At 44.0% G+C, this 22,487-nt stretch overlaps 1 protein-coding gene across 5 annotated transcripts in view; it reads left to right on the top strand.

The window, feature by feature from the left end:
- ARHGEF28 (Rho guanine nucleotide exchange factor 28) overlaps positions 1-22,487 on the top strand; it is a 344,574-nt gene that overhangs the window by 204,495 nt on the left and 117,592 nt on the right. Inside the window, exon 1 of one of the 5 annotated variants that reach the window (XM_018065571.1) lies at positions 4,217-4,929. The exons of 3 other annotated variants lie outside the window; for them this stretch is intronic. In XM_018065571.1, the coding sequence (XP_017921060.1) occupies positions 4,845-4,929 (85 nt within the window). In that variant the 5' untranslated portion in view covers positions 4,217-4,844. Of the gene's footprint in view, positions 1-4,216; positions 4,930-6,510; positions 6,630-22,487 lie in introns of those variants that run through there. One more of the 5 variants, XM_018065572.1, reaches the window with a different exon arrangement.

The following is a 22,487-nucleotide window of genomic DNA, read 5'->3' as shown; positions in this document are numbered from 1 at the left end:
CAGCATTGGAAGGCAAAGTTCTAACCTCTGGACCACCAGGGAAGTCCCAAGCTGTGGTTTTAAAGATCCTTGTTTTCTGTAAAACATGGCCTCTCAGGGAAAGCCAACCATTGCACCTGGTACCCAAGCAAGCAAAGAACTGCTTCTGTTGAACTTGGAGCGATGCCATGGTGTCTTCTAGAGGTTTTGGAGGAAGACTTTGATCATCTCTAGAACTTTCACCTAATGCTGGAAGTTGAGGCTTGAAATTACCACTGTGTGTGGCTGAAGTTATCCAAGATAGGTTTGTCCTTGCATCTTGGGTCCTGCTGCCTCTTGTCTGTATTTTTTTATTTTTATTATTTTTTTACTTTTTCTCCAAGAATGTGTTTAACTGTGTTAAAAACTGTTGTCTCTGGTGGTCAAACAATGGAGCAGAGAAGCAAAACAAATCCTCCTCCTTTTTCTGTTTGGGTATGACGTCCTTGGAACTTCTTTGTATGTTGCCATGTCTCTGTTTTGAAAATCAAGCTATTACTCTTGAGGTGAAGATAAGCTTCGTTCAGTGTCTACAATTTAGAAGAGAAATACAATCAAAGGGAAAACTTTACTAACATTTAACATGTAAGCTGAAATTTAGCGAAAACTCATGTTCTCTACTGTGATAATCTTATTTGATCGTTACAACTCTTTGAAGTATAGATGTTATCTCATTTTATAGGTGACAGCTGAGGATCAGAAAGTGTGAGTGACTTGGTTAGGACCACTAAGTAAATAAGTGACAGAGCCCAGATATACAGATCTTCCTTGACTTCTTATGAGGTCATGGCCCAACAAAATCATTAAGTTGAAAATATCAGTCAGAATGCATTTAATAAATCTAACATGCTGAAGATCCTAGCTTAGCCTAGCCTGTCTTCAGTGTGCTCAGAACATGTACATTAGCCTAGAGTTGGGCAATATCATCTAGCCTATTTTAAAATAAAGTGTTGATTATCATGTAATTTATTGAATGTGTGCTAAGTCGCTTCAGTCGTGTCCAACTCTTTGCATCTTATGGACTGTAGCCACCAGGCTCCTCTGTCATGGGAGTCTCTGGGCAAGAATACTGGAATGGGCTGCCATGCCCTCCTCCAGGGGATCTTCTGGATCCAGGATCGAACCTGTGTCTCCTGTGGCTCCTGCATTGCAGGTGAATTCTCTACTGCTCAGCCACCGGGGAAGCCAGTGAAAGAACAGAATGGTTGTACAGGTGCAGAATGGCTGTAAGCGTACAGGTTGCTTAACCTCATGATCACGTGGCTGACGGGTGGCTGCACTCAGTGCCACTGCCCAGCATCATGACAGACTATTATAGGGCATTTCACTAGTCTGGAAGAAGATCAAAATTTGAATTTTCAAATTTGGTTTCTACTGAATGCTTCTGCTCCATTAGTAAAGTTGAACCATCATAAGCTGGGGACCATCTGTATTTGTCTCCAAAACCCCATACCTTTTCTTTTCAGCGTGTGGTTCTTTAAAAATATGAATATAAAACACAGTTCTTGCCCTCAAGGAATTTGGATCCCACTGGAGGATGAGAAAACCGTACAAATGCTGTAATTTAAATCCAAATATGAATACTCTTCCAGGGAGGTTCAGTTTTATCAAGATTGAAAAATAGGTGACAGTATGTGTCCTGGATAATTGTGACTTTATTTTTTAGGTAAAGGATTTTTAATTAAAGGAGGCACAGTAAGGCTGATGAAATCATTTACATTCTTATGTTGTCATGGTTGTCTGATAACTGGTGAGAAAGTGGCCTTGGGGATATATCGTTTATTCTGCCAGCTGCAATTGTAATCAGCCAGTCAGAGAAAGCAAAGAAATTAAGCTGTTGAATATGAATGAGATGTAAATAACATCTTGAATTAATTTAAATGCAATCACATTGACCCATGCCGGGGGGGGGGGGGGGGGGGGGGCGGTGGTTGTGGAACTCAATTACCATAGATAGTAAGGAGGATAAATGACCCATATTTAGGAGAAATTCTTTGGTAGGAAAATGAGCTGGCCTAAAAAAAGGACTGTGTCAACACAATACTCCACTTTTTATGTTAACTATGCGCTGCTGGTCAGCACACTTAATTCATTCTTTAAACAAGGTTGATAAATAATAAAGCAAATGAGGTTGGAAAGTCTCTTGTTGGGCTTCTCACATGTACCAGTTGGGTAGTACTAGTAGTTTTATTGCTGGAATAATTTTGATATCAACAATCAGTTGACATGGAATTGGTCAGCTAGGACTGTACTTTGGGGAAAATTAGATTTAGACGGATCTACCTGACAGCTCACGGATTTGCATTTTGCAGAGTTCCTTTATGTCTTTGCATTGTCTTAAAGGTTTTCTGACCTGTCTCTGATGGTCAGTAGAGGAGCAACCTGTTCCAGTAGTTTGTTGACCTGGGATTTATCCTGGTTAAGTGGTCCTAAAACCGTGATAATGAGAAAGATAGCAGTATCTCCTGACCTAGTACTTTCGTTTTCAAATGGTGATTATCTCTGCTGGAGGAGGTTCGCTTTCCTGGGTCTCTGAACATCTCTCAGGCAGCCAGGAGGCCTGTGCACACCCCAAGTATTGTCTGGAGCTTTTCTACCTAATACTATTGTTCTTTGCAAATGTATTGTTCTTGCCATGATGAATAAAATGCAGATATATGTTTAAACATTTTACTGGAGTTCACATAGCTTTTTTGGTCCAGATACACACATTTAGTCACCCATCAGATACTAAAAATATTGCAGCTCTCATATAAAGATTCTTCATCTACAGGTTAGGACTTAACTGTGTACATCATTCATTCATTTCACAGCTGCCTACAATGTTCTCAGTTCTAAAACAGAATAAATGGAAACCCATTCACAAAATTTTGTCTATTTTCTTATAAAAAGATGCATGTGTACAAAAATCTTATCTAGTATTAGAGTTGAGAGTACTTTTTCCATATAGTTGCACCCAGCTGAGTAAGAAAAATATATACTTTTCAAATAAAAGGTCACAAAGTAGAGAATATATTGTGTGTTTTTATTTAGTTGTAATGCTAGCAATTACCTTCTAGTTGTATTTTTATCTACTTGTATGCTATGTTTCGGAGAAGGCAATGGCACCCCACTCCAGTACCCTTGCCTGGAAAATCCCATGGACGGAGGAGCCTGGAAGGCTGAAGTCCGTGGGGTCGCTGAGCATCAGACACGACTGAGCGACTTCCCTTTCACTTTTTACTTTCATGCATTGGAGAAGGAAATGGCAACCCACTCCATTGTTCTTGCCTGGAGAATCTCAGGGATGGGGGAGCCTGGTGGGCTGCCGTCTATGGGGTCGCACAGAGTCGGACACAACTGAAGCGACTTAGCAGCAGCAGCATGCTATGTTTACGAAGCAAACAATATGAAAACACAGAGGTGGCTTATGTAACGCTATTTGAATTTGAAAGTAAGGGATTTCTCCCTTTTTTTTACATCTAGCTGTAGCCCTCACCCAAATCCTACCCAATCAGACAGGATCAACTCTTAAAGAGCAGGTTACGTGTCTTAGTTTCTCACACTGCGTGGCATGAGAGTGCCAACAGTTTAGGAACTAATTAAAGTAAGGAGGTGGGTGTTCATTAAGACACATCGTGGCACCTCCAGACCTGCCGAGCTGAAAAGACCCCATCTTGTTTCTACTTGCTTTTAAAGTCTATTTGGCCGTCAGATGACCTCAAAACAGAGCGCAATACTTCTATGCTTGAAAGAGACTCCTGGATGAGACTTAGGGTGCACTTTTTTCTGCCACTGATCTTGGCTGCTGTACTTGAGCTTATTCGAGGCCAATGTATCTCTGTGCCTGCTGGTCGGGATTTAGAGAAGTAAGTTTGAGCAGTGTCACGATTTATGGGAAGGCAGTAACAGGCTCCTGCTGAATGCTAATTACCAAAGAGTTGTTCAGGGAGGCTGTGTAAATTAGTCAGTAGCTCTATTGAGATGGAATGAAAGTGTGCATCAGAGTCCCAAAGGCACGCAACACCTTGTGACTGATGACCAAAGCTGGTGACAATTTGAGGGAAAAAAAATGCCCCAGTTGCGCTAAAGCATAAAGTAGGTGACTCTGCATGAATTTAATGAGATAACTACAATTCTGGATGGAAGTTAAAGCTTCCAACCCCTTGAGGATTAAAAGGATGGGGAGACTGGATTGTTAAATGAATTATCAGAGCTGTTTTGGCTCTTAGATCTGAAAAGCTGCCAAACCTGCCAATCGTATGAAAGAACAGACCGCTCTGGAAAAACCCTCTGCCCTGTGTATGACGGCCTTTATTTGCCTATGTACCGGAGCTTTCTGGCTGTCCACACACATAAACCTCAACCTTTATCTCACGCTGCACAGGGTGGCTTTTCTGAGAAAGCATCCCCTAGCTCCCGACCAAAACAGGCGCCTGCCTTCGGAAGCTTTTCTTGAGTTCCAGGCGACTCTCTCTCAGTTCCCAGCTACCTTTTTTCTTCGCCTCCATTTCCAGCAAGGAGAAGAGTTAATGATTCATTTGCTCCTAGTGACCTTCTGAATAACTGGACTGCGGTGTACCTGTGCCCCTCTGAGGGGCCGTGCTTACCTCCTTGTACTTTCTCGGTTTGGCTTGAATGTTTACAGCCTCCTTCTCGGTCTACATGCCTGAACGCCTGAAGGAAGCAAAACATTTATTGCCTCTCCCGCCTCGGTGTTCGCAGCTTTCACCCAGCCCCATCACTTCCTTCTACATCACACGGGAGACTCGCCTCCTGGCTGGGGACGCCCCAGTTCTTCCCAAGTCTCTGCTGTCGAGTCTGTTTGATTTCATCCAGACAAAAAGATGGATTCTGACTCGGACTCGCCTTTTAACTACTCGTGGCCTTCCTTCCCCAAAATGAAGATTCGACGGAGGGCGTCCAAACAAGGTAGCTCGTGGGATCTTTTACCTCTCCTGGAGCCGAGGCAGGCGTCTTCCTCTTCTTACCTTTCTTTTCCTCGTTGCTTTGCAGAACTCTTTCTGATGGAGTGCATGTTTATACGTGTCTTTGTAAAACTCTCACAATATGTGTTTTACAGTAGACCTCTGAAGTAAACCCACTCACTCTTCTTGTGTTCCTTTCGCTTGAAATTTACCTTTGTGCTGTATTGTGCTTATGCTATTAAAAAAACAAAAACAAAAACAGGGAGCTTAGTACAAGGTAAATGTTTTGGAATCATTTGCTCAGAGTTACCTTGGCGTTCCCTTGACAGTAAGAAGTCTTGTTGATTTAAAAGTGTCTGGTCTTTGTGGGATTTACAGAGATCTACGTGTGCATTCAGTACCCAATTTCTGCTGTGTTTGTGTTTTAGTTTTCAAGTGTGTGCTAATTAAAAAAAGTTATTTTTTTTCTTAATACCTGAGAAAGTTCTCTCTTTTCTATACTACTTTCTTGATTTTGTAGATGCTCTAAGGAAGGGATTTTAAGACAATTAATTTCAGCTAAAAAGCCTGTATTTCTCCAGGGGATGCAGTCATATATTAAAAAGTTTATTAACAATAATTACCAGTATGCAAAATGCTTTACTGCCTAAGAAAGAAGAGCTGTTATTTGCAGTATGATTAATGATGGCGTGGCTTCGCACTGCTTATTCCCCCTCACCTGCAACCCACTCTAGTGGTGCAGGTCCTGGAAACCAGGAGATAAGATGGTCTTAGGGAATAGCGGAGGTGGCCTGAGTATCTGGTACACCAGCCCCAGCATGTGGGGATTGTTGCCTTCTCAGGCTGATCAAAGCTACGGGTAGTGAGCAACCCTTTCTTGTCTGGTGGACGAACTTTGTGTGGTTATGTTTTTAATTCAAAGAGAAAGAAACATTTTTGTGAGCCTGCAAGCAGAAGAGGTGTTTCTGAAAGTGGGCTGTTGTTGTTGCTTTATCCTGGGTGGCGGGGATGGGGGGTGGAAAGGGCAGAATCATCTGAGAACAGAATGACCCGCCTCACTGCCCTCTGCTTCTCCTGGAGAAAAATGGGGGCTGGCAGTTGTCCATGTACCTGATTTACTTCAAGGACTTTTCCTTCTAAAATAAAAAGAGGTGTGTGTGTGTGTGTGCGCGCGCACGCATGTGTGTGTGTGTTTGCGTGTGTTTGTGTGTGTGTGCGTGTGTGTGTGCGCGTGTGTGTGTGTTTGCGTGTGTGTGTGCGTGTGTGTGTGTGTGTTTGCTCTTGGTCTGAAATCAAGACTCCAAGAGGTGTGTGTGTGTGTGTGTGTGTGTGTGCGTGTGTGTGTGTGCGTGTGTGTGTGTGCGTGTGTGTGTGTGTTTGCTCTTGGTCTGAAATCAAGACTCCCAGCCCCAGGAATAAGATGAGCTGACTCTACAGGAGTCCTAGAAAGCCTCACCCTGAACAAACCTCCCACACTGTTCATTGCCATCCTTGAAATTCTGTCACTGGGGACTTAAACCGTTTGTGCAACATTCTGTTCTAAAATTTAATTGCTGCTTCTTTTGGGGTAAAGAGCCATGATTCAAATGTGACTTACTATTAAATAGTTTGGGGGTGGGGGGAGAATCTATGAAGAACAAAAGTGTGTGCGTGTGAAAGCAAGTTCAGATGCCAGTGGAAAATGGAGTACGATGTTAACGGTAGGTAAGTCTGGGGAAAGGGCAAGTGTTAGTGTTCTTCTTGTTACTTTTATTCATTCAGCTTTTCTGTAAGTTTGAAATTATTGCCAAATAATTTGTTTAAAACTTTTAAATGACTTCTGGGACAGGAGCTACACCAAGTCCTTAATTCTTTAGAAGGAATATTACTAGTTCTGGTGCATGGAGAACTTCTTGAGGGCAGGTAGCAGTTCCATAAGACTCCTTAATCTTTGTGCTAATTCTCACTCAAATTTGGGGAATAATCTGTTTTATATAGTCTTGTATTTAAATGTATTGCCTAGCTGGTGGGCAGGATGCCAGTGTTGTGGGGGGCCTAGGTAGTCTAACAACCTGAAGAGTTGTGAGATTAATGATTAGGAGGCCGGTGGAGAACCCTCAGAGTCCAGTGGAGCTGTAGGGAGTGCATTAATCACATTCTCCTTTGAAATCCAAAGTTGGAGCATAGCCAGTTTGAACTCCAGCAGAAAGTCATAACATAGTTATGTATAAATTTAACTCGATTCAAGTGAAAGCAGGTACCTGAGATATGAAAATGATTAACTATTTGCTGCTAATAAACAAAGGACAAGTGAAACTAAGGTGGGTAGCAGAGAGCTAGGGATTGTCAGTGTCCCAGGCTTCCTTCTTCATTAAATGGTGATGACCAGGTTGCAAAGGATGGCTTTGGGCACACTGTTTCTAATGTCAGCCGAGTGGAATCCCAGAACCAAAAGGGCCTTAGGGATCACAGGGCCCAACCACCTCATTTTACAGATGAGAATGATGGGATCCAAAGAGTGAAGTGTTAGGGAACTGTTTGAGTGCTCAACAAGCACATCCAGTGTGCCAGACACTTCCTAGAGGGTGGATGAAGTAGTGAACCGGATAGATCCTGTCTCTGCTTACAAGGATCTTAGCATTGGAAATGGATCATCTCTCCTGGCAGTAGAAGAAACACTGAGAAACCTGATTTTTTCAGCCCCGTGGCTAGATTGTGATGATCTATGGTCTCTTATCCCTTAGAAAATGATCTAATTATTTCTCCAGGCTTTAAGATGTCTTGAGTTTCTTGCTTATTCTTTCCTTCCTTCTAATCATCACCAACATCATTCTCCGGATGTAGGTTCTGGTCTCCTGGGAAATCATGAAGAAGGTATTGAGAGCTTAGAATTTCTGGCTTATAAGCAAACCTTTCATATTTGGTTAGAAATATTTTTTATTCCCTCTTTGTTTTCTGTGCTGATCCTCCTTGTTAGTATTCTCTGTCTTTTAATATCCCCTGCTGTCCTTATCACTGTTCTTTGAAAGACACATGCACATATTACTGGCTTGTTTAGAGAGATGTGAAAGTTTAGAGGGTGTAGTAATAAGAAAAAAGTTGGACTAGCAGAAATCCATCAATACTTATGTATTAAGTTAAAACTGCAACTAGTACTTGTCTTCATGTCCTCATAAGGAAAGAGAAGAGGATCTAACTTGGAAGTAGGCCCTTTGGAAGGGACTGATGTCTAGAGGGTAATGTGATGTAAGCAGAGGGTGAAAGCAGTTGAAACCAAGCTGCCCCACAGCTATTCTGGGGTTCTCAAAGTTGCCCTTGGCATATCGTGGGCAGCCCCAGGACAGGCTGTCTGGGAACCTAGTGGTTAATAATTGGAGTGGGTCAGAATCCATGATTGCTTGCTTCAAGGACTCCAGGAATGCCTGGATTTTAATTTTGTTTATTTCAGTAGGAGATTCAACCAAGAAACAATATTTATTCATGAGAAATTTGAAACTGTAGGGATTGGCTCTTGCCTGTTCCCGGTGGTTCTTCAGTCTTTCCAACGCATCTTTGGTGTAAGTCATCAGGCCCCAGTAAGTGCGGAGCTGCTCTTCTCTTTCTGCCTTTCATTCGCTTAAGCCCTGTGTCTCACTCTCTCCTTTTCCAGTTCCTGTCCATCACAGACTGCCTGCAATGCAGGAGACCTGGGTTTGATGCCTGGATCGGGAAGATCCCTGGAGCAGGAAATGGCAACCCACTCCAGTATCCTTGCCTGGAGAATCCCATGGGCAGAGGAGTCTGGCAGGCTACCGTCTGTGGGGTCGCAAGAGTTGGTCACGACTGAGCGACTAGGCACACACACATAGTGACACAAAGTGTGAAAGACTGCTCTTATTTTTCCCTTTTTTTTGCTGGTGCAAGAGGCAATGCCTGGATGAAAACTTAATGACCTTGGAGAGCTTAGATAGCACCAAGCTTTCTGTAGTCATAGTCAAAATAACTAGTATGTGTGCACTACTTTATTAATCATAATAACCATTGTTTACTAAGCTGTGGTGGGTACTTGACACTTATAACATCTGATTCTCAAAATAATTCTCTGAGAGATATTGTATCTGTTTTAACAGTTGAGAAAACTGAGGCTTAAAGAGTTTTAAAGTTATTTCCGAGTCCCTACCAAGAAATGCAGATAACAATTACCTGGGAACGCATGTAAGAATTAAAGATTTTAAAATTAAAAAAATAAAAAACTAAAAAAAAAATGTGATGGGAATGAAATTGTAAATTGGTAAGCATAAAACATTTCTAATTGGAAAAAAAAAATGAAGAAAGGAAAGAATGAATGGCACTCATTCATTGTGTTCATAAGGTGGTTTGCACATGTGTTATCTTGTAAAAGGCCTGTATGTCCGATATGGTCATCATCTTCATTTATTAGCTGGGGGCTCCAAGGCTCGGGGGCTTCCCCACTGTCTCAGACAATAAAGAATCTGCCTGCAATGCAGGAGACCCAGGTTCAGTCCCTGGGTCGGGAAGATCCCCTGGAGAAGGGAATGGCTCCAGCGTTCTTGCCTGGAGAATCCCATGGACAGAGGATCCTGGGGGAGGGCCTACAGTCCATAGGGTTGCAAAGAGTCGGACACAACTGAAGCAACTTAGCACGCATGCCAACTGAAGCAACTTAGCATGCATGCCTGCTGAGGCTCAGAGAGATGAAAAGAGTTACCCAAGATTAGACTCATAAATGCAGAACCAGACCTACGACAGAACATAGTCCTTGACTTCAGAGGTTTTGTTCTTCCTAGTGTATTTTACCAGCTCTCAGTAGAGATAAAAGATGGTGAATTCAGTGAGTAGCTGTATTGTATTAATATAAGCTGTAGCTTATATTCAGTGGGTGCCACTGTGCCTCATGATTCTAGCTTCTCCCTGTCTTATGTATCTTGGACGAGAGAGAGAGGTGGCAGTGGAAACTCTGGGGAACACTTGGGGAGCACCGTTTCCGCTGTCTTGACACATCTTCACTCACATGTATGGACACACATCCCTCGTTTGAGGGAAGAGCTGGCGGATGACTGCCCCGTTGGATAGCCGGGTGAGGAACAGGGGAGGCGAGAGGAGCTGAGAAAAGGATGGGAGAGCAGCGCTTCCAGTGCATCTTGGAAGATTCCTAGGTTTGTCTCAGAGAAAGCTGAAGTCAGAGAGAGTGAGTGTGCTGGGAATGGAGATAAGAATCAGGAGACCACTGTCTTGGCCTGTCTCATGAGCTCATTTAGTGTTTGGAGACCAGGTACTCAGTGTGAAAATTAATCCCTGACCCAGTGCATATGAAAGGTATGATGGTATTTCAGAAGATTTAATGATCATTTTGAGATGTGAGGTACTCTTGTCTCGGGGCTTACTTGCCTTCTTCCTCTTCCCTGCCCTCCCTTCCTTCCTTTCTTTCAAGAAGTTTTATTGAATACACACACTTTCACGGGCATATGTGTATTTCATCTAGAAATTCCCCAAAGGATGCCTGAATACCATAGGAGGAAAAAGTCACTACAGAAACTCTTATTAAGGAAGAGAAACATTTTCCTAAAGGTGACATAACCTGCTAAGATTTCGTTGGCTCACAATGAAGATAGTATTGAACCTCATGCTGAGCAGTTTCAATTTCAGACGCTTCCTGGAGGCCTGCCTTTGTCAGCCCGAGAGAAGAAGGCTGTTGCCAAACCACATAGCTACATACCCCTCATGGCTCCCTTTAGTTAAACAAATACTTTGCCAACTATTTGAAACTGATTTGTTTCCTTTATTTTGAGTTAGTTCAAATTCTTAGGCAAGGTACATGTCTGCATTAATCCCCGTCAGTGGAAAGGAGACATTATTCTAATTTATTACCCCATGCTCAAGAGCTTCGTCCCTACCACTCCAGTTTTGGGGAAGGACCAACGGGTTGTTTATTCAGATGCATTAATTAAGGGAGAACTAAGGGAAAATGTGATAAGTCCTATAGGAGAGTTCAGGACAAATTACTGTTGAAGTTCAAGGTGAAGAGACTAGTTCAAGTTGAGGGTATCATGAAAGGGATACCATTTCAGCAGCCTGTGGTGGAGTGGTGGGATTGTTTCCTTTGTGTGTGTTTGTTATGACTGCACTGGGTCTTCACTGTGGTGCGTGGGTTTCTCATTGCGGCGGCTTCTCTAGGCACGTGGGCTTGGTTGTGGAATCTCCTGGACTAGGGATCAAACCCATGTCCCTTGGATTGGTAGGTGGATTCTTAGCCAGTGGACTACCAGAGAAGTCTGAAATGAAATTTTAACAAACTGTCCTTCCAAACAAGTGGCCAGAGTCAGATATACACAGAGTGTATCAAAGTGATGGACAATAGCCCATCTTTGTGTGCTGTTCACTCATGGAGCACAAAACACGGAGAGATGCCAAGTGTTAAACTGGCCTGGACAGTTGGTTCTAGTATTCTCCTGCCCTTCACTGCACAGCACTCTCATTCTTTAATGGGTAGCCCCTCCACTGCTCTGGGCATGGGTCCAAATGATGCTGCCACCTTCCATTGCGGCCTTGTCTCCTGGGATGCAGTGAGATGGGCATCCCATTCAGGTGGGCCAGTCACAGCCCTCCTCCTGTCTGGTCACAACTGTTGGCCCAGGGTGGGCACATGACCCCAAGTTGGCCAGTCAGAGTGTTTCCTTGGTGTTCTTCAAACTGGCGTTTGGAAGGCGTATCTTCCTTCTTGGGTAGCAGTGCTGGAAGGGTGGAAATGAAAGCTCTTAGCTGGGAGAAACCAGTCTTTAGTAGGAGGAAATACTGCACACACGTAAGGATAAGCAGTCTTGTAGAGGGTCCCGCTGAAGTCCAGGCGTGCGTTCTAGTCTCTGGGGGTCTATTGCTGCCTTGATTCTCATGGCGCCCCTGCCCCCTCCCCCCATCAAAGCTTGACTGTTATATTCCTTCGTTTCTGGATCTTCCCTCACCTGCCTTCAGTACATCTCTTCCCTCTTCCTTTTACTTTTTGTTTAGCAAATTCAGGTCACTGTTTATCCCACTTGCAACTTGACGTCTCTAACTCGTCCTTCAAGACGCTGCCTGAGGGTCCTTTATTCTGGAAGCCTCCCCTGAATTCCCTCAATTTCATTGTTCTATCCTTTGTGCCATTGTGACTTGTGTATAGTTTTATAACAGGCATCACATTGCTGTATTACAGCTATCATTTACTGTCCCTTAACCCATAAGACACTGAATTCCTTGAAGGTGGACCCCGGCTGACGTATTTTCACATTTGCAGTAGCTGGATCACAGAAAGTCAGCAGTAAACATGAAAGCGTATTGTGCACGGTTTTACTACACTACACTCAGTTTTAATTTTGCCTTTAAACTTCTTAGTTTATATTGAAGTATAGCCAATTAACGATATTGTGATAGAACCGACTCAGACATACATATACATGTCTCCATTCTCCCCCAGGTAGGGCTTCCCGGGTAGCTCAGACAGTAAAGAATCTGCCTGCAATGTGGGAGATCTGGGTTCGATCCTGGGGTTGGGAAGATCCCCTGGAGAAGGGAATGGCAACCCACTCTAGTATTCTTGCCTGGAGAATCCCATTAACAGAGGAGCCTTGGTGGGCTACAGTCCATGGGGTCGCAAAGAGTCAGACACAACTGAGCGACCAAGACACAACACACACATGCTCCCCCAGGGCCCCCTCCCATCCAGGCTGCCACATAACACTGAGCAGTGCTCCCTGCGCTCCACGGCAGGCCCTTGTTGGTTATCCATTTTAAATACAGCAGTGTGTAAGCGTCCATACCAAACTCCCTAACTATCCCTTCCTACCATGCTTCCCCTCTTGCCTTTATTTGTTTTGTCCGTAAGAGATCTGATCTTATGAAGTCCTATCCTAGGCAGTGGGGAGGGGAAAGGATGTATTTTAGTTTAACAGAAAACTTGGTCTGATGCAATAATGAAAATAGTCATTTTTGATAACTGCTCGGTCTCTTTAAGTAAAATATCTCGTCTCTCAGGTTTCCTCCTTCTCTTCTCCCTTTCTTGCCAAGCTGGTATTGACTGTGATTTCCTGGTGAGGGTGTGGGGAGTATGGTAATATGGGGGAGGAAGAGGCTCCATCTTTGACTGCCCTCTGGGTCCTCCTGGGCTCTGCTATGGAGTTCCTGTCTTAGCCTCTTCTCTGAGGCACGCTTGTTTTTATTGGGTGTTCTGGCATCTGTGACCATAGTTCTTCAGCTGAATCTTTTCCATGGTGTTGATCAGGACCCCGTGGTTCTCCTTCCTGACTTGGCCTCGTCCTGGTTCTTTATACTACAGAGACCTGGGAATCTCTGCCCCTGGCTGCTGGCTCACATGTATCCCTAAAAATGTCTGGCACAGGGGCCCTTCCTTTGCCCCATGACGGGCCTGTGGCAGGCCACAAGAACTCACTGCAGCCACTTCCTGCTCATTTCAGATGCCTGTGGGGTCTCGAGGAGCCTTGCTCAGCCTTGGGCACCTGGGAACAGCCCAGGAAAGCTGGCCCTGACCTCCTGCTTGACCCCGAGGGGCCTTGGTGGTGGTGGTCCTCATGATGGGGTTGGGGCAGCCTGCATGGCGATTGCATGCAGAACCCCAGTTGGAGTGGACAAACACCCACCCACCCTCAGAGCAGCCCCCAGCCCAATTCACACTGTTCTCTGCAGGCAGAGAACCAGTGGGTCTTCTGCCTTAGATCTCTGTTGCCCATGCCAGTGGAAAGCCCTCGTTATGAATTGCAATAAGTCTCCTATCCAGTGGTCACTCAGGCTAACCTGCCCGAAGTTGCTCAGGATAATGGAACAGGATTCAGGAAGCACGTAGAGTTTCCCAACCAGGAGACCCCTGGAACAAGTTGGAGGCATGCCAGGCAGTGCTTGGCTTCCATTATTTATGTGTTCACTAATTCAAAAGGTGCTTGCTAAAGACCCCAAATAAGCAAAAGGTGTTTGAAAGTTGCTGAGAGAGTGGATTTTAGAAATTCTCATCGTAAGAAAATTTTGTAGCTGTATGTGGGAGTGGATGTTAACCAGGCTTACTGTGATCACTTTGCAACGTATACAAATAAGAAACCATTATGTTGAACACCTGAAACTAATGTTATATGTAAATCATACCTCAAAAAAAAAAAAAACCAAAACGGAAATAATTTACATTTCAGTGGAGAAGTCTTTATTTTGCTAGTGGAGTTCCTTGTTTGTAGTAGAGCTCAGTTACTTTGGGGAGTAAGTAGAGCAAAAACACATGGTTCTAGGGCTAGGTCCTGGAGAATTGGAGCTCCTGGTGACTTTTGAAGTAGGCACGATCATATTCATGTGCCTGTATCTTTCCATAAAATTACACAAGATTTGAACCACTCATCGGGTTTCTTGTGATGGTAACATACAGGAGCATCTGCCTTATCAGTCTGCCCATATGTTTTAATCAGCAGTCACCTGAAGTGGCCCTGTCCATGTTCTGCCACTTTCTGTGAGGCCTTTCACTTCTGTCCTGGAGTTTGTATAACCTGTTAGTTTCTTTCCTCTCGGCTTGCCTGTTTTTCCTGTCTTTTGAGAAATTGGCTGCAGGCTTTGGAGAACTGTATCAAGAAGGACAGGAATTGCTGATTAAATCAAATCACACCAAAGCCTGCACACCACACATGACTGAACATCTCCTTGATAGCTTGGGGGAAGCAGGAGCAGAGAAAAGTTATTTTCATCTTTGAGTCCTCCTTTTTCAAAGATAAACATGTGTTCTCTTGAGGGCTACTTTGCACTACTATAGTTAGGAATGAGGACCTGGGTGGGGAAAAAGCTGTAGTGTCTCTGAGCCTCTGTTTTCTTTTCCTCTTTTCCTTCTTTTTCCCTACCTCCCTTGGTGCCTCCAGTGTATTATGAGGGAAAAGGTTAGTTTTATTCCTCAATAATTTTGGTAATTAGGCCTCTCAAAATAGAAGAAAGGGCTGCTTTCAGAATCTGATTTTAGAGGGCCAAGTTGTAACTTGTTGTTTCAAAGGAGTTTTCAGCAGTGGTTCCAAGGCCGAGGGCTGGAAACAAGGTTCACCCCCAGTACCTCTAGATCTGATCACTTCCGTTCTCAGCTGTTATAGCTGCAAATAGGGCTGATTGAGAGGCCTGATCTCATGTCGGGCTCATGTTTCTTTTTTCACAGGATCCCAGGAGTATGAGGTGAGTTCTGAGGGTGAATTGGACATTTGGAACCATGTTTGAGCCACTGTAGTTTGGTAGATAAATGTTCCCTGGGTTCTCCCAGACTCATCTTGGTGTGAACTAGGCTTCTGAGTAATGTTAGCTTGTCTGTGACCCACAGGAAATTCCTGGGCTGAGGCTCATCTTGGAGTTTGGATGGTTTCCCTTTGTAACCTAAAGTCCAACTCAGAAGAGTGAGGCCAAGAGATGTTTCAGGTCGGGACTAAAGTCGGGTTAGCCGACAGGTTCGTTTGGATTTTTCCATAAAGTCATACAGACAAACGTGAACGAACTTTTCAGCCAACCCAATATCAGGAAAACCCCCAGAGGGATTAGAGGAAGAACAGGCAAGAAGAGAATCGTTGAGTGCACCTCAGCAATATTCATGAGCATTTGTGAGGGCAGCTTTGCTCTTTCCTCTGCAGCACACTGGGACCACGGGTAGAAAAGGCTATCTGTATGCGTTAGGATGTGAAGATCTCTTTGAGTTTGGGAGGCAGTGAGCTGCGGTGAGAAAGGATGTTTCTGTCAGCGTTCTGTTTGCATTTGCTTCTATCGTTTAATAATGTCTCGAGGTGACCCCTGTCCTTTGTAGACCTCCTTGTCTCCCAAATGAACGTGGTAATACCTCCTGTGGTTAGGGGGAGTGGGGTTAGCAGGTATTTAAAAACAATACAATGAATGCTTGGGTAAAACATTTCCATTGAACATATTCACATGCCTATTACCTGATACGGTTGATTTACTGATAATCTATTTTGCATGAGATCCCACAGCTGTTCATTCATAATAGGAGGCAAGTTTTTAAACCATGACTTAGTTTCCCCCCCCTTATTTTAGTTGTAGAAATAGTTATCAGAAATCTAGAAATTACAGACAGGAAAGTGTTGAAAGTGAAAAGCCACCTGTGCTTCGTCCATCACCTAGAAATAGAAATTAGCATCTTAGTGTATCTTCTCAGTTTTTTTCTCCTGGTTACCTTGCATGTGGTTCTGTGGGTAAACCAAATGAAGTCATGTATTTACTATTGCATGGATGTTTTCTCAGCACAGATCACATTGTATTCTGGCAGTTGGTCTCCAGGGGCAGGAAGTGAAGAAATACATTGGGGTACAAGTCATACTGTAACCTATTAATGAAACTTCCTAATGGGAAAATACCAGACATTGCTCAAATACCAATTTCTTTGGTTTTCTGAAGTAGGATACTGAGTAACTCCAATTATTAGATAAAGTACTTTGAACTACCTAGGAGAATACCTGCCTCTCTAGAGTTGCTGTTTCCTAGTTGTGTGACCTTGGTAAGTTAATTAAATAGCACCAGTTTCCTAATCTGCAAAAATAACAAATAGCATGGCTTTTAATGGGTTGCTTTGGGAATTAAACAGGTTCATATATAAAAATCCTATGGTGCTTGGTTCAGAGCTCTATCTGTGATAGCTAAAACAGTGACACCAAGCCGTGTAAGTATCCAGTATGGCACAGGTGTCCAGTAGATGCTTACTCCTCAAGTATCTAACTGTTGGCTTCTACTCTCTCCCTTTTAATGTCCCCCCCCACCAGCCCCAATCATCTTCAGATACCTTTACTTTGCAAACCTACCTGTGTATGCATGCTCAGTCACTTCAGTCGAGTTCAACTCTTTGCAGCCCCATGGACTGTAGCCCCCCAGGCTCCTCTGTCCATGGGATTCTCCAGGCAAGAATACTGGAGTGGGTTGCTATGCCCTCCTCCAGGGGATCCTCCCCACCCAGGGACTGAACCCACATCTCTTACATCGCCTGCATTGGCAGGTGGGGTTTTTTTTTTTTGGTTTTGTTTCATTTTTTACCACTAGTGCCACCTGGGAAGTCCCATTATTCCTTTAAAAATAACCTACCTGATATTTTATATGAGAGATTAATATTTTTGGGCTACTGCTAGAGAGGGCACATCGATAGGGTCACACAGGAAGCCCTTAGCATCTGTGATGGTCTGCACAATGGGGTGTCTGTTTTCAGCTCAGACACCAACCAGAACAGTTACTTATCCTAACAGCAGGGGCAAAATGAGACTCTCATCACTGCAGTGTGGTAGACGACACGGAACAAAATGCAGAGGTAGCAGGCAGGGAGTGCCCAGAGGAGGAGGACAGCCTCGTGACTCTTGAGTCTTGTGCGGGGACCTCCTGGGGGTCGTCCGTAGTGACTGTGCTTTGGGGACATCAGAGACGGAGGCCGGAGGCCAGGGAGCATGGGGACCAGTAGTCAGTAGACACTCAGTAAGTGCTGAAAAAGAGAATGAATGAGTAAATGGGTGGACGAATGAGAGGAATAAGAGTGACACTCCCATCACCGCCTGGAGTAGTACAAGAATAGCTGCTGCTGCTGCTGAGTCGGTTCAGTCGTGTCCGACTCTGTGCGACCCCGTCCCTGGGATTCTCCAGGCAAGAACACTGGAGTGGGTTGCCATTTCCTTCTCCAGTGCGTGAAAGTGAAAAGTGAAAGTGAAGTCGCTCAGTCGTGTCTGACTCTTAGCGACCCCATGGACTGCAGCCCACCAGGCTCCTCCATCCATGGGATTTTCCACACAAGAGTCCTAGGCAACAGGAAACCCCTCAGAATCAGAGAAAACCTTGCCAGACCATAAGAGAGTGGTTTTTTGTTGTACTGGGTATAAGGGTTCTGTCCTTTTCTCAATGAGAAAGTATTCACTCCTTTGGAGAATATTTTACCGAGTATCTGCTATATATCTGATGTGGTTCTAGGCACTAGGGGAGTGAACAAAGCATTCAAAGTCGCTCTTCTCCCCTTAGCTTACCTTCTAGTAGAAGGAAACAGACAATAATACATGACAAATACATGATATGCTAGGTGATGTTACATGGTGTGGGAGAAAATAAGACAAGAGTGTAGGGGGTTGCTGTTTGATACATATAACGGTCAGCTTCTGTGATAACATTTGAGTAGAGAGTGGAAGAAAGTAAGGGAAGGAGTCTTCTGTGTATCTAGGAGAAAAGTACTCCTGATAGAACAGCAGGTGAAAATGGCCTGAGGCATAGAATAGCAGGACCAGCATGGATAGTAGACCAAGTGGCCGACTTCAGAGAGTTTGCTTTAGGGTGGAGGAGGGAGAGACTATGTAATTGTGATATTTTGTTTATGATAAGAAATAATATTTGGTCTTAGCTGCTTTTTTGGGGGGAGGCGGTGGTCACAGAGCAGCTAAAACCCTCGGAAGGTTCCAAGTGCTGAGAATGATACAGGTGCTTTTGTGGTGTTTGATGAGATGACTTTGGATCTAAGGATGGGGGCTAAAGATTGAGTTCAATCAACAATGGCCAGAGATTTAATCAATCATGTCTGTTTAGTGAAGCCTCCATGAAACCCCAGAAGGACTGGGTTTGGGGAGCTTCGGTTGGTGAACATATGGAAAGATTGAGTGACTGGCCTGATAGGAGAGGACACAGAAGTGCCATACCCCTTCCCTATATCTTGCCCTGTATATCCCTTCCCTCTGGCTACTCCTGGGTTATATCCTTTTATGATAAGCTGGTGATCTGGTAAGTAAAATGTCTTTATTTGAGGACCATGAGTCATACTAGCAAATTGATCAAGCCCCGGGGAGAAATTGTGGGAACCTTGGATTTATAGCCAGTTTATGAGAAGTACAGGTAACAACCTGAGCTTGCAGTTGGCGTCTGAAATTTGTTGGGGTGGCAGTTTGTAGGATTGAACCCTCAGCCTTTGGAATCTGACGCTGTCTTTGGGTAGGCAGTGTCAGAGTTGAGTTCAGCTGTAGGACACTCAGCTTGTGTCCAAGAATTGCTTGAGTGTGTGGGAGCCTCCCCACCCTCAGCATGGGAAAGGGGCCCCAGGCCAGTAGGTTGTGGTAAAGTCTGGCTCTAACTCAGAATGAGGTGGGAAGCCACTGGAAAATTTTGCGGAGGCAGAGCGTGATTTGATTTCCTCTGTGAAAGAGGTGCATTGCCTCTGCTGTGAAGGACAGAGAAGCAGATGCTTGAAGGTGGCCAGTGAGGAGATGATGCCTTGTGATAGTCTTGACAGGTGGCGGTGGTGCCCTGGGTAGTAGTGGAGTGATGAGGAAAGGTCAGGTTCTGGGTCTACAGGTTGTGAAAGAGAACCATGCAAGAGTTGCTATCTACTGGGAGGAGCTGATATAAGAGGGGAAATGGTGAGTTGCGTTTCACACCTGTTGTGTTTGACATGGCTGCTGTACAACTCAGTGGCAATACCAAGGAGGCAGTTGCATTCAGGGAGAGAGCTGGGCTGGAGGTGGGAATTTGGGCGTTGTCATCTTATCGTGGTGCGTGATGCTGTGCTGTCAGAGGGCCTGGAGAGTGAGTGCAGAGAGAAGGAAAAGAGGTTTGAGGATTGGCCCTGGAGCACTGCAGCTTGCCAAATCTAGATGATGGGAGACACTGAGAAGGAAAGGCAGGGGGAGAGAGAGAGAGAAGGGGGCAAAAAGGCAATCATCTGCATCAGAGGCTGCTGTAGGTCACAGAAGGAGAGCTGACCTCCAGATTCTGTAACGGGAAGGGCACGGGTTCGGTGCAGTGCTGGGAACTGACCTGAAAAGTCAACTTTACCTGCTTTTGTTTTTTGTGATGGTTAGTCATTCTCAGTAAACTCTTTTGCTGTGTTCATAAGCTTCTAGGTTTAAAACAAAACTGAACAAATGAATGAGTGTAAGAGAGAAACACACACACACACAGGAGAGGTGAACTGAGAGGGCCTGTTCTGCCTTTAGCAGTGAGAGCTTGGTGCCCAGAGTGAGTCAAACCAGGTCAGCAGCAGGTTTGCAGAAGCTGCCGTAGTCAGGTTTGTTTATGTCTGGGTGTGGGTCTCTTACATAACCAGGCAAATAGGCCATGCTTTCCCTTACTTCCTACTAGGCTCTTAGCTTCTTGAGGGAGAGTTGGATTTCATTAGAAGTCAGGTTGCAGAGGCTGTAGACCGGTCAATGCTCTTAACTCTTCCCTGCCAGAGCGGGGACAGGTTCAGTGTCAGAGAACAGGAGTGCACCCGCCTTTCCGGCCTCAGTTCAGTTCAGTTCAGTCGCTCAGTCGTGTCCGACTCTTTGCGACCCCATGGATCGCAGCACGCCAGGCCTCCCTGTCCATCAGCAACTCCTGGAGTTCACTCAGACTCACGTCCCACCGAGTCGGTGATGCCATGCAGCCGCCTCATCCTCTGTCGTCCCCTTCTCCTCCTGCCCCCCGCCCCTCGCACCAATTCTCCTTCCTGCTCCAGGTGAATGTGTTTCCAGCCGTCTGTGTGTCACCTCACTAGAGCGTCTAGTATAGCGAGCAAGTGCTGATGAAAACTGCTGCTTCAGGGAGACGTCCCACAGATCGCATTACAGAGCAGTGAGAAGAAAGGGCAGGGGGGTGCGGGGCAGAGAGAGCTGGAGATCCCCTTGGAGTTACTGTTTATCCTCCAGGCATTCTGCAGGGAGAACCTGGCCCGAGTCCACTTCATCATGTTTGAACATCGTAGTTTCTGAAACCTTCCCTTTGTTCTTGAGAAATGCTGTCTCTGATTGTCTGACTTGATGCTCTGTTCGCCCTGCTCATATAATCTCTCCCATTTCGTAAGATCTCATCCTTAAATTGTTGGAGGTAAATTTCATGGGCAGGTTGGGTTTGTTGTTTTGGTTACTGTGTTCAGGATGAACTTGGCAAAGTTTTTTAACGTGAGCTGAATCTGGAAACAAGAGTTAAAACATTTTAGGAGCTCTTCATGTAGTAAACAGAATGTTTTGTGCATTCTAGTTGCCTTGGATTGGTTTTATATGTGTCAAGTTATAACCAAAGTTGAAATTGTTTTCTTTTTAAGAAGCAAAACTTCATGAGAGAATCAAAACTATATAACCTTATTTACTTTTCTAATAAGAGCAAGCATTACTTTGTGTCAGGTTAAAATCCTTTGTTTCAGATTGTGTTCTAATCACTTATATTTAAAACCATTTAATACATACAGCAATTCGATGAGAGAGATGTATTGTCATCCCTATTTTATAGATCAGGTAATGGAGGTATGAAGAGGTTAAGTAACTTGCCCAACATCACACAGCTAATAGATGGTGGAGTAGGACTTTGAATCCAAGCATTCCAAGACCCTGTTCTTAATGACTGCAGTGCACTGCTCTTTACTCATTTAAAACTGGAGCTATTGGATGGGAATTGAGTTTTTGTTACTTTTAAACCATCTCTGAAATATGAGTTTACCAAATACTAAAAATTGATACTATCAGCAAAACTCTACAATTAGTTTTTTTACTAAGAAAAACTGTTTACAAAACAGCATTCATTTAGGACAAAGAGCTGATTTTTTTTTATTGTAAATTATTTCTGTATGTTCATTGAAGAAAGACCTGAAGGACATTTTTTTTGCAGGGGGAGCAATAATTTTTCCTTTAATTCACTATTGAAGTGGTTACGTATGGAAGTAATGAAATCATATATCTTGAAAATCTTGATAAGATTTTTTTGTAATGAAACTGTTGTAGGTTTTTCTTTGAACTGAAACTAGCAATAGAGCATTAATCACTTTAATATGAATGTATGTAACTGATGTTTATTTGAAGATACTGTATAAGACTCTTTTCTTTCCACAATAAATCTTATTCTGCTGGTCTGCAGCTCCTTATTTGTAGTGACTGATGTTGAAGTTAATGAAAGAGTGGAAGTCTAGTAAGTCTGTGTCCTCTTTTGGGTTATTAGTCTGTATTCACTTCTAGGTCCTATTATCTTTTGATATATTTTGGCAAGTGGAGGCTATGGATGCTTCAGGGAGTTATACTGCAAAGGATTTGGGGGCCAGTTTTATAAATATTGCAGTGTGTGACCCAGAAAATCTATGTGGCAGGTTTTGGATGACAGATGGAGAGAGGAGATTTTCCTTTCTTGCTACTATTTTAAGATTTTGTAGAGTCATGCCCTCCCTCAACAAGGCTTACTATCATTGCCTAAGTGACAGGATGAAGACAAGGTCTAGGCCAGTTGTCCAAAGTATAGGGTAGATCTCTGGCCGCTGTTGATCTTTGATGTGGTGTCCCAACCTAACACTAGATGACTCGGAGTCACATAGTAAGGCAGGTATTTCCTTTTCCGTTTTCTTTTAACTGTCTGATTCAAGGAGAAAGTCAGTTGGCACCATTGCCCTTTTAACGTCTACCAAATCTTTCAGGATCTCCCTTTATGACAGAGAGCAGGCTCTGAAGATCCCCAAATTTGATAGGCAACTGTGTTTGGTCAGAATGTAGTTTCATTGTCCTGTGTTTCCTTGTTTTAGTATGTGCAATTCTCTTCTACTTTTGACAGGAAATACTGGCTTTCTGTTTATAGTGAGGATAAGGTTTTTCTATGAAAATTAGTTTTATT

Source organism: Capra hircus, chromosome 20 (genome assembly GCF_001704415.2).
Source record: "Capra hircus breed San Clemente chromosome 20, ASM170441v1, whole genome shotgun sequence".
Taxonomy (NCBI): domain Eukaryota; kingdom Metazoa; phylum Chordata; class Mammalia; order Artiodactyla; family Bovidae; genus Capra; species Capra hircus.
This window is presented reverse-complemented; position numbering and strand designations above follow the sequence as displayed.